Consider the following 15,574-nt stretch of genomic DNA (forward strand, 5'->3'; position numbering starts at 1 on the left):
TGTCAAGGGGGCCTTAGCCGAGGCCTTGCCCAGGTGCTACTGCTGATACCTCCTCATCTTCTCGTCAGGGGCTCGTGAAGGCACTTTCCTCCACTCTCATTCAGTACTTTTCCACTCCTAGCCTTCCCCCTCTCCCTCCTACTAGCATCTGGGTCCATAAAACAATAGGAAAAGCATCCCCTTCCACCCCTACCCCATTCCTCCCTCCCCACTGGTTGCTATTCCATGAGGAAAAATACTGGGGAAGCTGGCACCTTCTTTCTGGCTTATGCTATTACAGTAAATGATTCAAGGCTTGAAGGCTTTCATTTTAGCTTATTTTAATCAACCACTCCAACACCTGGCAGCTCAGCTCTTGAAACACACCAGTCTAAATTTTTAGCTTTAATTAAAGAGAAAAAACCCACACCTTTCTGAAGGGCATGATTCTATTAAAGCCATATTTTGCTTTTTCTTTTTTAAATCTACAACTATGGGACCATATCAAGTATCAAAATAATAAATCAGACCAGGCTAATCAAAAGGACCACTGTTCATTGTAAAGTATGATCTCCCTGCTCTTCTCAGAAAGGACACGGCCAGCCTGACACTGAGACAATGCAAGTCCATATAGCTGCATCTAGATCAATGCACAGTATGTAATACTTATTCTGTAAATATTAATACTTAATAATGCTTCAGTGACTTCTGGTAGTACCCTATTATAGGTTCTTATAAGGTGAGTGGAACACGAAATGTTATCCTGTCCTACCCAGATAAATAAATTCCTAAACCAAACTTCTAAAATATACTTAACCACGAATCTCAGGAACTCCATGACTTTCCCTGTCCTCTTATACATGGGTGAGACCCTCAAGTCCGTTCTGTTATAGGGTAGTCTAAGACCATTAAAAGATACAATAATAGATCTAAATAGTCCTAAAGGTCCGAGTTAAATTTCTCAAAGCAAATCTATATTTAAATTATCTCTTTAAATCTGACTGTAGCAAAGTACAGGAAATGAAGGGTAAATGTGGAGCTACCACTACAAATAGGCTGCTAGGAATATGAGATGGTAACGAGCCACACACTAATGGTAAAAGAGGAGAGGCAGATTCATAAGTATGTGAAAAACATTTTCAACAACTTCGTGTTACATTTTTTCATATATAGAAGTGAGTTTATAACAACCTACTACTGTGGGAGGGATTTAAGTAATAGAATATTGAAATCATTTACCAGTTAACTTCAAGTACCAAAAGAATAGAATTTCTGTAAAACTACACCTCTTGGCAAAAGCACAGGCTAAGTATTCCCTAAACATTCCCTCCAGAGGTCTCCTGCACATCTGCTCCATATTAAACAGGGTCTACCATAGACATTTCCAAATTCGGTGATGATTTCTTATATGATGTCATTGGGCAGAAAAAATTTTATGGTTAAAAAACATCAAATCAAAAGAGAAGTTCATGTTACTTCATTAGGAGATTTAAAAAGGAAAGAACTTGGCTGGGCATAGTGGTGGGAAGGAAAGGGTTAGTTACAGCCTCTGAAAGGATTATATGATGACCTGTATGCAGTGAGGAAGGGTCAGCCTTAATCCCATAACCTTTTCTTTCATTTATTTAAAGTTATGGGGGTAATATAGCTATCTCAATCTTTCTGAAAACTTTCACTGTTGATTACCCTAGCCTAGATTAACACAGCGATACGTTGTTTCAAGATTAGTACTAGAATATTTTTTTCAAACATCATTTTCCATAGCTAAATTACATAAACGTACACTATCATTAAGAGGCATCTGTATACATCTCAAAAGAAGATTATGGCTCTGTGTAGGATAAAGGAGACACTTGCATTATAAAGTCCCTCAGTCACTGTAAAAAATATAAAGGAAGAATTTCTTCTGCAAAACAAACTCCACTTACTTGTATTGATCAGAAACTGATTTGAAACACCAGGATGATCTACATCATGTATTGCACTGGCAAAAATTGCTGCAAGAATCTCCAAATCTGTAAATACAGCCTGGAAAAATCAGACAATAGAGATATGACATTATCATTCGATAATAATATGAATATAAAGTATAAACTAATGGGAAACTACTGCTTACAATTTAAATGGAAAACGAAATGAAGCTTCAAGAAATATCAGTGTGTCAAGAAGGGACTCTCAAATAATGAGGTGCCCATGAACTTTTTAAATGCAATTTCGGAAGAAAATATTTTATCTCATTTTGTTAAATCTCATGATCAAACATTTTCCATTTGCTATGCTTTAGAAGACATTATAACAGGAATGTCTGAAATTCTTTTTTAAAGAAAATGACTTGTTAAAAAAGCATTTCAGGTGTTTAAGAATATTTTGAACATATACATAAACGTAATAAGACCTGAGTACTTCTTTTCTTTCAACTAAACCAGTCAATTCTTTGTTGTCATCTGTCCTGCGCATTGTAGGGTGTTTAGCTGCATCCCTGTCCCCAATTCATTACATGCCAGTAGCACACCCCTCCCTCGCCCCAAGCTGTAAACACCAAAAATGTCTCCAGGCATAGCTAAATTCTTCTGGGGAGAGGAAGGAGAGCCACAATGGCCCCCAGTTGAGAACGAGTGTTCCGAATGATAAGGCATTAGTACAAATTCATAATGAAAACAATCAACTGTAACATATATGAAAAGAATATATCCCCCACAAATAATTAAGGAAATCAAATTGCTTTAGTAAACATTTAACGAAGCGACCTCTTAGGATTTGGTAAAACTAAAGAATTCTTTGGGGGGAAAAAAATCAATGTGCTGCTTATAGATATTTTATAAAGAATCATACTTCAAACTATAAGAACAAAAGCCATGAGACTAAATTTTAAGAAAATAAACTAACCCAAACTGAATAAGCCAGATAGCTTTAAGAAGTGTTCAGTAATGTGGGATGAAAATAAATAATAGGGGGGAACAAATGTTAAAATAAATTTAGTTTGAAATGCTAGTGATGAATGAAAGGGAGGGGTAAAGGGGTATGGTATGCATAAATTTTCTTTTTCTGAATTGATGTAAATGTTCCAAGAAATGATCATGATGATGAATGTGCAACTACGTGATGATATTGTGAATTACTGATTACATATGTAGAACGGAATGATCAAAATAGGAATGTTTGCGTTTGTTTGGTATTTAAAAAAATAAAATTAAAAAATAAATAAATAAATAAGTGTTCAGTAGATCATTTCAAAGAAGCAACATCATAAACAGATGAATGCCTAAGTCTTTGGTCAACTTTCACAGGCAAGAGTCATAAAAAAATCAACTGTTTATTTACCACAAAAATGAATTCTTTTTCTTGTAACTCAATATAGTACCAAAGAATCTAATTTTTGGGGGGTAACGGCATATGCTTTTATTTATGTTAGGTAATATCTAAGGATAGAATGGCTGGATCATATGGGAGGTGTGTGTTTACCTTTTTAAGGAACTGCCACGCAGTTTCCCAAAGTGATTTACCATTTGTATTTCCATCGAGTGTATAAGAGTTTCAGTTTCACAATCTCACCAACACTTGATATGGTCAGTCTTGGTAATTTTAGCCATCCTAACAGGCATGCAATGAAACCTCAATGTGTTTTTTTTAAAAAAAACAATGTTATTGAGATATATTCACAAACCATACAACCCATCCAGTGTACAATCAATGGCTTTTAGCACATTCACAGAGTTGTGCATTCATCACCACAATCAATTTCTCATTATTTTTTGCACTGCACACCTTCTGGATAAAAGATGGAGACCTTTATTAGTGGCATGTTAGTGTTTCTGAAATTTCAGAAAAGTTTACCTCCAAAGCAGGTGTAGATAACAGCACATGAGTAGACTGGACGACGTCTGCGGCATGGATGTTGTTGTGATAGGCCACGTCGGCATGGTAATGGTCTTCGAGAGTCATCAGATATGTTATTAAAGTGTCTACTGGAATTTTAAATGTTTTCAGTAAATCCCGTTCCTGTAGGAAAAGAGAGCCTCTTAACACTTGTCTTTATAGTAAAACATTTTCCAAAGAGTCTTAACCAAAAAAAGCACATGTCAGTGTTGCCCAGACAATGCAGGAATGGAAACTCTCACAACGCCTGTCTGATACTGAAGATGGAAGTGTTGGGGGAAATCCAGGGACATCGGGGACAATACCAGATCAAGATGACCATTCGGAGCCAAACAGTGCTTCACCCAAGATGTTGTGAGACTAGACTGAAGCTTCCAACTCCAACAGCTTCTATGTTCCACTGTCCCGAGAGCAGCTATGGTCCCATCCCATTGAGTCAGTTACTGGATTACACCAGTTGAAACTCAACATTCTCTTTAGGGCTGGAAGTTATCTCCAGGCCCAGGCTATCTACAGCCTGAACTTCTCATTTAAACCCCAAAGCTGGGGCAAAAGCTCAACAAGAGTGAGAAATGGATATGGAGAAGGTAGCAGTACACAAAAAAAGTGGTTGAAGAAATTATCTTCTAAGCCGAGTCAGTAGGAGGCTTGTTCTTTATAAAAAGAGTTAGCACTCAACTCTCTGTGTAGTTAGGGTGATGTTGATTGTCTTTAATCTATTATTTCAATGAATCCCCTTCATTTTTCCCATAGCATATGTTCCCTTATATGGAAAAAAACAACAAAATTGATTTATCCTTTACCCGTACTCCACCTTTGGTATCCTTTTTGGTAAAGGAGCAAATAAGATCACACACAAAAACAGTATCAAAATAAGAAAAAGAGAAAATATATGCACAATACTCAGACTGAATATTATGTCTCAAATAAAAGAAACGGGCCAGAATTCAACCACGTTACCTGAAAAATGGTGTGCATGATAACAGTCAAAGGCCGGTTACCAGACAACTCTGCTATTCTAAAAACATGAAGACCCCATTTGTTCACATCTTCTAGTTCCTGAGGGTAAGAAAAGATATCAGAAAATTAGAAAGCACAAGTGGAAGATGAATTAGTGAACATGATCGTTTAAAAATTACAGATTTTAATGGGAAGTGTTAAATACTTTTTAAATGATTCATTTTAAATGTGATAGAGGCACAGAGTACAGGCATACTTTAGGCTAGTTTACTTGAGTGTAATGAAAACTTGTATCGTTTAATCTTGTGACTTTGATAGTACAACATATTTACATCCTTTGAACATGAACCTCAAAGCATTTCTTCAGTGCATAAAATGCACTCAAAACCTCAACTATTCTAAAACCCAGAAGATATAGTAATTTTTAACTCTTAAGGTAAACAATCAAATGTAGATGCAAAAAAAGTAGAGAACACATATGTACCAAACCCCTTGTCCAAATCTACGTATTAATGAAACCACAATAATTTAGAAGAGCTTTACAAAGTACATGTCTATCTTTAAAGTAATGCAAATTTATGGATTCTTAAGTACAAAAGGAGTCAAAATTCACTAAAAGGCATCATCGTATATTTATGGTCATGATCTTGAAAATCATCTTACCTTGGCAAGGACATCTTCTTGTTCAGTTTTAACTCCAAACCTTGGGATACTTGAATTAGTCAAACTAGAGCTGTGCATCAACTTCTTGACTCCACTGATCTGAGACATAGGCCTTTTCTTTTTCTCCTTTTCCTTCTGAGTTGGAGAAGGAATTTCCACTTCATGTTGCTTATCTTAAAAAATGTTTTAAATGTTCTACATTTATTATTAATTCTGATTTTTTTATCATAACACACATAACTGGACAGGTTTTCATTGATCATTACATGTTTCAGGAAATGTTACAGATTAAACTCTTTTTAGAGAGTTAAGCGTTCACGACTTGATGTGAACTTAACCCTCAAATGCAAAATTAAGCAAATAAATAGCACTGCCAACTAGTTAAGATCAAATGTATTCAGTGGCTACTTCTTTGATAGAATGACCTATTAAAAATGTTTTACAAGGACTTATGACAGCAGACTCTGAAAAAGTAAGACATTGTTGTCACTGGTCATCAGCTCTATTCATATTTGAAATCCATTAGTGGTTTGAAAACTGTTCTTGCCAATCAGGATTTCACTTATAAAACCTCCTGTGAAGTGGTAGAAACTTCATACACAACAGTCATAAAAACAATAGTGTGTAAACATGCTAGCTTACTGAAATGGGTCATACCATGGGAATAAAAAGAGCATTTTTAGATAACTTGGAGTATTTCTGCTACTTTATATTTTCTGTGCTATAGTAAGATAAACATGATGATGTAAGAAGGTCTAGCAGAGATTAGTGAGACTCTCCAATATTGTCTGATAAGTAAAACATACATAAGCTAATAGTTCTCTAATAAAAGATCTAGGATATTTCAGTATATTCATTAATTCAAGGCAGTGAGCTCCTTCAACTCATACTTAGACATGGTATGCATCTAATAAATGTCTGTTTAGGGGCTATGCTATTGCAATATTACAGTCATTTTGTTCTGAAGTGAATTCAAACCAATGACATGTCCAAACTATTGTTTTTCATTTATTACACTTTCTTTATCCGGATGGAGCAGGCTGGGGGTGGGGGTGGGGGTGGGGTGGACAGGGTGTGCGTTCCAGAACCCCAAATACCATTATTAGCAAGTTTTTCTTTAGCAATTCTATTCTACCTGCCTCACTGGTATTTGTGGAAATGCACAGATCTCTCTATAAAATGTACTGAGTACTTTGAAAAAAAAGAACTGGCAATATAAAACATTAATTCAGAGAATCCCTAAAGTCCTGAATATAAAGCAAATGATAAACAATGTAGGTTGGCACCTCAGATTCTAAGGCTTAGAGGCTCAAATTATTAAAACGAGGAATGAAAACAAATGGGATTGCTAATGTGTGTTTGGTTTCCACAGGAGTGGGTGAGCCCACACCCCTCCAAAAACAAATTTCTCAAAAGAAAATTAAAAAAATACAATCTTACCTAAGAATGTGTTTGAGATATACTCGGATACTTGATTTCCAGACCGACTCATTTCAGAGAGATGAGTGAGCTCCCGATTAAGCATCCTTTTAAACTGATAAAGAAAGATAAAATTAAATGATAGAAGATAAAAAATTAAGTGGGATAACATAAGCATAATCTAAGATACAGGAAAATATGTCCAAGGACTTGTTAAATTGTCCTGACAATTTAGACTGGTGCCATTTAATGTGACTTTGTACAATAGAAAAGCTCTAAAATCTGTGTGGTCCATTACAGTAGCCAATAGCTACTTGTGGCCACTGAACACTTGAAATGTGGCTAATGCAAATGAGAATTGAATACTGTGTTTTATTTTAATTAATTTAAATAGCCACATGTGGCTAGAGGCTACTGTAATGGACAGCACAGATTTAAGCATTCAAAGACATTAATTAAGGGGAAAAGAGGAATTAAGATGCATTACTAATATTTAAAAAAGGAAAAAATACAGATTTGTAAGCATATGAGAGTTCTGTCTCACAATAAAGTACAGCATATTTTTATCATTTATCATTAGCACAAATGAAGTGTAAGAGCTGACCAGAGGTTAAAATGCAGTATTTCACAGCAAAGCAAAACTCAAATTATTTTACTCAGCCACTCTTCCAGAACTCTAGAGAAATAAAATGTTTTAAAAGCTATCATACAATGTTTCCTTGTAAATGTTTCTCATAAAATAGGGAATATAAAACTTGTTGGTTCCTATCACCCAGAGAATTTGCCAATCCATTTCCCTCAGTCATATAAATAGAAAACGAATGAATTTTCAATACTGAACTTCATAATTTATCTTGCTGACCCCACAGTGACAATTTTATCCAAAGAAACACAGAAATCAATCGACCACCATCACACAGGATTACGCAAATCCAGTAGGGTAAAAAAGACTTTATGCTTCCCCATCCTCCCCTCAGATGGTTCTTAATGTTTCTTCCTCTGACTCCACAAATCAGCCCAAGTATGACTTTAAAAATATCTTTCTAAAATTTTCTTAATGAACAGAGATAATACATTTTCCCTACACAGAATAACTGTTATGAGATACTTGACCCCCTCCCCCAAAAAGTAAAAAACACATTTTGCTCTGATATTTAGTAGGTGACCTTAAAAATTGATATAGTAAACATTCAAATTTTGAATTTCACTAGAAATGGTTATATCAGGGGGAAGAGAGCAGTGACTTTATTGTTTGGTAATGTTTGAAATGTAATTCTTATTCATATTTAACTGTTTTATTTAGAATGTAAAAGAAAATCTCACCTCTCTGCATAACCATACCAAGGTGGCCTAATTCACTATAATTTGGCAAATCACTTCAAAGTCAACCATATTGGCCAATTAGATTAGGTATAAGAAACTATCACCACAAAGCACTCAGGGAGACCAACAAAGGCATTTCAATAGACCATTAGATACAAGAAATGCATATTTAGCATTCTCCTACAGTCAAAACTGAAGAACTGGCCATGGCCAATACAAACTATCCTGGTTCATTCACAGATCTGGGAGAGTTTGCCTTCAAACTCAGGAATACGAAGTTCAACGTCTTTGTTTATGCATTTTCATAACCTGTTTCTGATCATAAAATGCACAGCGCTATCGAAAAATCTAGAAAGCAATATAGAAAAAAATTCATACATATCCCCACTGCTCGGATAACCACAGGTTATTAGCTCTATGTCTTCTATGCTTTTTTCCCAACATAAAGATGCACACATATATTTTCTGTTTAATTTAGTATCATGGAGTATACAAAAATTTGTTGATACTGCTTGTTTTCACTTAGCATCATATATTATGATCCCCTTGAAAAAAATTGAGGGCATTCTAAGAATATTTTTATCAAGAACTTTATAATAGAGTTCTAAAAATAATCTATCTTCTACAAAGTTCTATTTTCTTGTGTAAATTACAGGCTATCAACTAATTAAAAGCACTAATAGTCTGTCTCGTGTTTAGCTTGGCATATAGCAAATGCTCAACATTATTTGAGTTCTTTCTCAGCTCCATTTTTGGTCCTTTTGGGCATTTTACAGGGCTAATTGTTTTTTCATCCCTACAAGACACACAGGATGAAGGATCTGACTACAGTAGTGGCCCTGAAAACTAATATCTAAATATCTAGCTCCCCCTAGCCTGCCCATAAAATAATTTATAACTATAATAACCATGCATAATGCCTTAAAGGTAAGTGAGTTTTAGCTTAATGTATAAAATTCATCCTTGGAAAAATCTCATTAAGGAGAGCACACAAAAAAGAGAAAGTCTGCTTAATATTTTCAACATGTATTTAATGAAATCTCTCTCTTTGACCTGAAATTGTCCATGCAATGAGCTGAATGCTGCTATTAAGAATTGCCTGGTCATGCTGAACAGCTTTTTCACAAGACAGGAGAATAGGCAAGGCTCTCTGCCAGTCCTGGCTTCTCGGCAGTCTGTACAGGAACCCCTGTCCACCTGTTCTTCATGCAGGAAGTAAATATCTAACTAATGATGAAAGTTTTCAGATGGAGGGGGCAACTGGAAAAGTCAGATATAGACACTAGGTTTTTCACAGAAGCATCCTGCTTTGAAAAATATGTTGCCATATGCCCCAGCAGAAAAATGTGCATGCTCCTGGCAGACAGACTTCACAATTATTGGTATTTCTGGAAGAATATAAAGAATGAAGTGTAATTTTCCTGGCAGTTTGCCTATACAATTCACACAGCCAATTAATAGAAACTAAGACAAAAACTGGCAGTGAAAGGAATATAACTATTGTACAGACAATAAATTACAGATTGCATATTCCATTCATTACTTTTATATCATATATATATTTTCAGACTAGACTTCTGCCTTTGTTCAAAAACAAAAACCTGGGGCTGAAAAAAATCTTTCATCACTTATATCTGCCTAGCAAGACCTGCAAGGCCCTCCAAGAAAGTCAATATTTCCTTCTAATATAATTAGAAGGGAATATTTTAAGCAATCCTGCTCTCTTGGGAAGAGTGAGAGTGTGGGGGATTTTCTAAAGACACAATTTTCAGAGTCAACTCAGTTATAACATAAGGGAGTTTCCTAAATGTATGTAAACTTATTTTCCTTTTTTGCTATTGATATAATACTCTCATACCAGGCACACTAAATTAATACTCACAAAAATTACTATCAGTGCTCTCTCGACTGGTAATTGATTTTACAAATTGGTTTTGGAGTGTATGACTGGCTGTATACAGAACAGCATTGTGCTAAACCATTCAACAATCATTTTTAAATGTAAACGGTATTTCTCTCATCTTAAAATAACTATGTCACATTTAGTATAACTGCATAGGAATAATAAGGAGGAGGGATACAATTTGAAAACATTTTCTTCTGCAACTCTTAGAATAGAGAAAAATATAGAACTGCTTTTCAAAAGAAGTGTTTGCAAAATGCAGAACAATTCAGTCGAGCATTTAGATATTTTTTTAAAGGTGACCTCTAGTTATTTTCTGTTGATTCTTCTGGTGGTTTTTGGTCTAAACAGCTTGAAAACAATATACAGAATTATGACTGCAACAAAGAACAGAGGAAGATTTCTAAGTGAATGCCTTCAAATCCTTTGTTTTCATTATGCATCAGAATGAATGTATGTAGCACTTAATGCATAAAGGAAAGTAAAACTGCAGTTGAACCTGAATACTGTATTTTGCTTTTTAAAACTCCAGTTCTCTAATTTGTGTTTTGCATTTAAGCTTAACAAAGCAAAAAACAAGAAAGCAATTAAACAAAATTAAAATATTCTTTAATTTGATTCCCAGTACTGCCATTTTTATGCCAATGTATTACTGGGTTCATCACATATAATTTTAGCTTATAACTAAGAAAATACTTCTCTCTATGGTATGCTGCTAAAAACCATTTGAATATACTGCATTGTTATTCATTAGAAGTTTCATAGCTATTTGAAATGAATGTTGTAATGGCTACATAAAAATAAATCCTTCAAAACCGTAAGACTAAATATATCTACATTTGTCATTCTTAAAAGTTTTTAGAGATATAGCTTTAAAAACAAGTCTGTCCAAAAATTTTCCTCAAAATGATAAGCACTCAAATTCTGTATAGAGCTCTTATTCATAATTACAATACAAATGTGAAACCCTTTAAATGTATCAAAATGAGTTGTCTCCAAATTGTTATGGAGGGGTATTATATTCCTCTCTATACTTTTGTGTATTTGTAAAATTTATTTTTTAAGCCAAGAAATGATTAACCAAATTCAAATAATGAAACTCTATGTTATCTAAAAAACAATTAAAAAAATCTGTACTATCCATAGATTTAACCGAGGTAGGAAATCAAGACTACCTGGATGACTAAAACTGAAATTTGAGTAAATGTCACAGCAAAGGGGAAATTTTCCTTTAAAAACTATGGAAAAAAAAAAGAAAGAAAAATATTTCAGAGTAGTTAAAGTATTAGAAAATTATTCTTAAAAAATGTACAATGATTGGTTCAAATACTCAAGAATAAACTTCAATTTCTCAAATGATGCTTCATTTGGAAGTGAACAAGATTTTTCTACTTCTGCTTTTATTCTGGAGACAGGAGCACCATGCTAGCATAACCACAAGGCATGCAAAAAAGATTCCAAGCATGAATATAATCTTATAAATTTAATGTATTAATTTATTTCTTGGGATTAACAGAAGTAAGAGTATCATAAAAACTTAAACTTTCTTTCAGTTTTGCAAATAGGTAATTGGGTTTTCATTTTAGAAATATATAACTTGAATAATTAAATAATGTCAGTTTTTAATGTTATCTAGAGCTTTTTTATCCAAGGGTAAAACCAAAAAAACAAGGCTCCTCAGAAGGTTCAAGTGGTACTAATTTGTTAAGAGGACACAATAAATGTATATACTTTATATGCCACATACTAACTGGACTCCATAAATCAGCATTAATTAATCTGGTCCAATAATTTATTTTCAATAGTATTTAATTAGCTTGGCATTTTAAAGCACAGCTCAAACCTATGTCACATGAGAAAATCACTATTTATCGAAAAAGCTATTTTAACATGCAAACTACAATTAATACAAGTTATACAATCTCTCCTTTCCTGAACACTAAATTTATATTATTTCCTCTAAAAAGAAAAAAGGATTGCTTAGAAATCTTAGATTCCATTATAATTTATTAAAACTACCAGTTATATAATCAAATAGTAATCAGGAGTTTTCAAAGGCTAAATAAATCTTACCTTTATGTAGCCCCAAGACACTGACAGTAAATAGTTTGCTTCAGGCATTTTTGATTGATGATATGTATATATTGATGATAAGTTCTAAAATACGTATATCTTCGAAACCTTGATATTTTAACAATCACCAAAAGCTACAGAGCTTGTGGGTTGTAATTTTTAAAGATTTTTGGTAATTAGGTATACGTAAGAAAGCCTAGCATCAGATCCCATGGAATAGACTTTCCATTGAATACATGCCATTTGTCAAATGCCCGAATGGAACAAAATTCAACAACTATTCGGAATAAAGAAAATTCATGTGATGAAGAAATATCTACAGATCTAAGGGTCTGCATCTTTCTCTCCCTGAGCTCCAGGCTTAATGAATAATGTATGTCAAGATGCTTAGTTGTGAGAAAGACCAGTTCTGTCAAAAGCTACCAAATAAGGAACTGCGGGGAAGCCGTGAACAGTGACAAGAAACCCCTCCCATAAAACCCAACTAAGAGCCAATTGAATTCCACCCCTCAAGGCAAAGGGCGTGGACTCAGCATAGGCTGCTTTGTGATTGGTTGGCAAGGGTGGCCCTCAGGGGAGGAGGTTTACATCCTCGCCTCTGGTAAACACAATTTAATAATGGTATGCTTATATAGCTCTAAGGCTGCTGTATCAAAAGATGAATGGGGTTTCCCTCTTCCTAATGATGAATAACAACATAAAACTCTTAGAAACTTGTAGTTCATTTGTAAATAAGGATCGCCAATCATTCTGGAATAATTTCTATGAATTTTTAATATTCCCTTCTCTTCTTCCGAAATAAATATGCTCTGAAAACTGCAATCACACATTTTAATTGCCTCTTCTCTCAAATGCAAAACAAGTGGCTTCCCTGGTGACAGAGATACAACCAAAATTCTTCCCCACGTAACATATAAAGCAGTTGTGACTATAAAATACTACTAATGTCCATGATTCACAAATGGGAATGATAGATTCCCTCACTGTGTGACTCAGCTTCTCCTAGCTCCTTTTGTTTTTACAGCCATATGTGTCTAAGCTCCATAATCTTAAATTTCTGGGAATGAAGATGACTTATTACAAATCTGACAAGAGGAGGAAGAAGAATATGAAAGCTAAAACACAATATGTGGTTTAAAAATTGCAGTTTTTAAGAGCTTCTGGGGAAGATGGTAGAGTAGGGAGCCCCAGGATTCAGTCCTTCCACCAAAGCACTCTGGGACTCTCTGAAACAAGTGTTTCAGGGCTCCGGAGTCCAGAAAAGCACTGAATAGAATCCAGGGAAGAGTAGGAGTAAGAGACTAAGGAACTATGATAAAAAACAATGAGTAGCAGCTGACAGTGCTCAGTGGACACTTTTGCAGCATGCTGCCTTGCGATCTAGTCTCTGGCTGGCTGCTGCTGTCTGAAAGGACCAAAAAATTCTCTTTTCCAAGAATAGGGGTGAGCAAGACCAAGCATTGATCACGGCTTTTGGTTTATGCATTTGTGTTGCTGGGTCCCAGCTCTGAGCCACTGTTTCAACCTGCTGCCAACAAAGGCAGTGGCAGCCATTATTTCAACCACACTGTAACAGGGGTGGAGGCAGCAGAGATTTAAAGACACAGTGCCTCCTCAGGGCAGTGGGAAACAGTTTGCTGAAGGGTGGTAAATCCTGGCAGGCCAGAAAAGCACAGCCTCAAGGAGCCATCAAAGAAGCTTTTGATGTCCTTCCTGTCCCCCTCCCCAGGGTACTTTGTGACCTGTCTGCATATGCTTCATGAGTCTCTGGTTCTATTTTGGCTGGGATATACTGACTCAGGAGTGTCCTCTTCAGGATGGCCCTCCTCCCAGGATTTGCCCTCCAGGCAAAAGCAGCTAAGGACTATGAAAGGAGTGTAAGAAACTATAGAGGCAAAATAAAAACAAACTGGAATAGATCAAGATTCCCAGAGAAGGAAAAGAGGAAAGGAAGCTTTCTTTTGGAGGTGAAACAATTGCAGGAAAAGTACAATCTTAAAAATTGTACTGCATATCCAGGGCAAGAAGCAGATGAAGATATGAAAAAAACTGTATCAACTAAACATTGCACAGGTCATCAGCTATTGTAAATGTCTAGAATAAGTTGAACAGGCGGGCCACGGTGGCTCAGCAGGCAGAGTTCTCGCCTGCCATGGCAGAGACTCAGATTCATTTCCCGGTGCCTGCCTATGTGGAAAAAAACCAAAAAAACAAAAAAAACCCCTCTAGAATAAGTTGAACAAAGTGTCAAAGAAGAGCCTTAACCCAAAGCCAATCAGCAATAAAATCCTAGGCAAAAAAAGAGAAACTGAACTTCAGAGTAAATTCATCAAGATAATCAGATGCCTAGACTTATGCCAAAAATTACAAGCCATACTAAGAAACAAAGACATGGCCCAGTTATGAGAACAAATTAAAACTGCAGAGAGAAGACAAGAATTTGGAACAAATAATCAAAGATGTTCAAACAAATCTCCTAAATCACCTCAAGGAGATGAAGAAAAATATGAATAAAGAGATGAGTATCAAGACACTGGGTGAGCATAAAGAAGCATTCGAAAGTATAAAAACAAACACAACAGAAATTATAAGGATGAAAGGCACAGTAGAAGAGATTAAAAATACAGTACAGGCATACAACAGCAGATCTGAACAGGCAGAACTATGAATCAGTGAACAAAAAGACAGGACAATTTGAAATCTTACAGACAGAAGATAGAGAAAAGAATGGAAAAAATTGAGTAGGGTGGGTCTCAGGGTTCTAAATGATAGTGCAAAGTGCACAAATATGCACATCATGGGTGTCCCAGAAGGAGAAGAAAAGGGAAAAGAGGCAGAAAGAATATTTGAGGAAATAATGACTGAAAAATTCCCAACTCATGAAAGACACAAATATGCATGTCTAAGAAGTGCAGCATACTCCAAACAGAATGAATGCTAATAGACTAACTTTGAGACACATACTAATCAGAAAATGAAATGCCAAAGTTAAAGAGAGAATTCTGAAAGCAGCAAGAGAAAAGTGATTCATCACATATAAAGGATCCACAATAAGACAGTACAATTTCTCATCAGAAACCACAGAGGCAAGAAGGTAGTGGTATGATATATTGAAGATCCTGAAAGAGAAAACTACAAGCCAAAAATTCTTTATCTGGCAAAACTATCCTTCAAAATGAGGGAGAGCTTAAAATAATCACAGATAAACAAAAACAGAGAGTTTATCAACATGAGACCTGCCCTACAAGAAATACTAAAGGGAGTTCTGCAGGCTGAAGGAAAAGACAGGAGAGAGAGGCTTGCAAGAGAGTGAAAAATAATGAAGATTATCAGTAAGGGTAATTAAAAGGGTAAAAAGAGAAACAAAAAGATATGACA

The 15,574-nt window shown here is 35.3% G+C and overlaps 1 protein-coding gene across 24 annotated transcripts in view; it reads right to left on the minus strand.

Moving 5' to 3' along the window:
- PDE4D (phosphodiesterase 4D) overlaps positions 1–15,574 on the minus strand; it is a 1,724,553-nt gene that overhangs the window by 18,073 nt on the left and 1,690,906 nt on the right. For all 24 annotated transcript variants that reach the window (XM_077117214.1, XM_077117215.1, XM_077117218.1 and 21 more), the window contains 5 exons: positions 6,919–7,012; positions 5,479–5,651; positions 4,816–4,914; positions 3,814–3,978; positions 1,908–2,007 (listed from right to left, as the gene is read on the minus strand). In XM_077117214.1, coding sequence (XP_076973329.1) covers positions 1,908–2,007; positions 3,814–3,978; positions 4,816–4,914; positions 5,479–5,651; positions 6,919–7,012 — 631 coding nt within the window. The remainder of the gene's footprint in view (positions 1–1,907; positions 2,008–3,813; positions 3,979–4,815; positions 4,915–5,478; positions 5,652–6,918; positions 7,013–15,574) is intronic.

The sequence above is a fragment of the Tamandua tetradactyla genome, chromosome 9, assembly GCF_023851605.1.
Source record: "Tamandua tetradactyla isolate mTamTet1 chromosome 9, mTamTet1.pri, whole genome shotgun sequence".
Classification (NCBI taxonomy): Eukaryota; Metazoa; Chordata; class Mammalia; order Pilosa; family Myrmecophagidae; genus Tamandua; species Tamandua tetradactyla.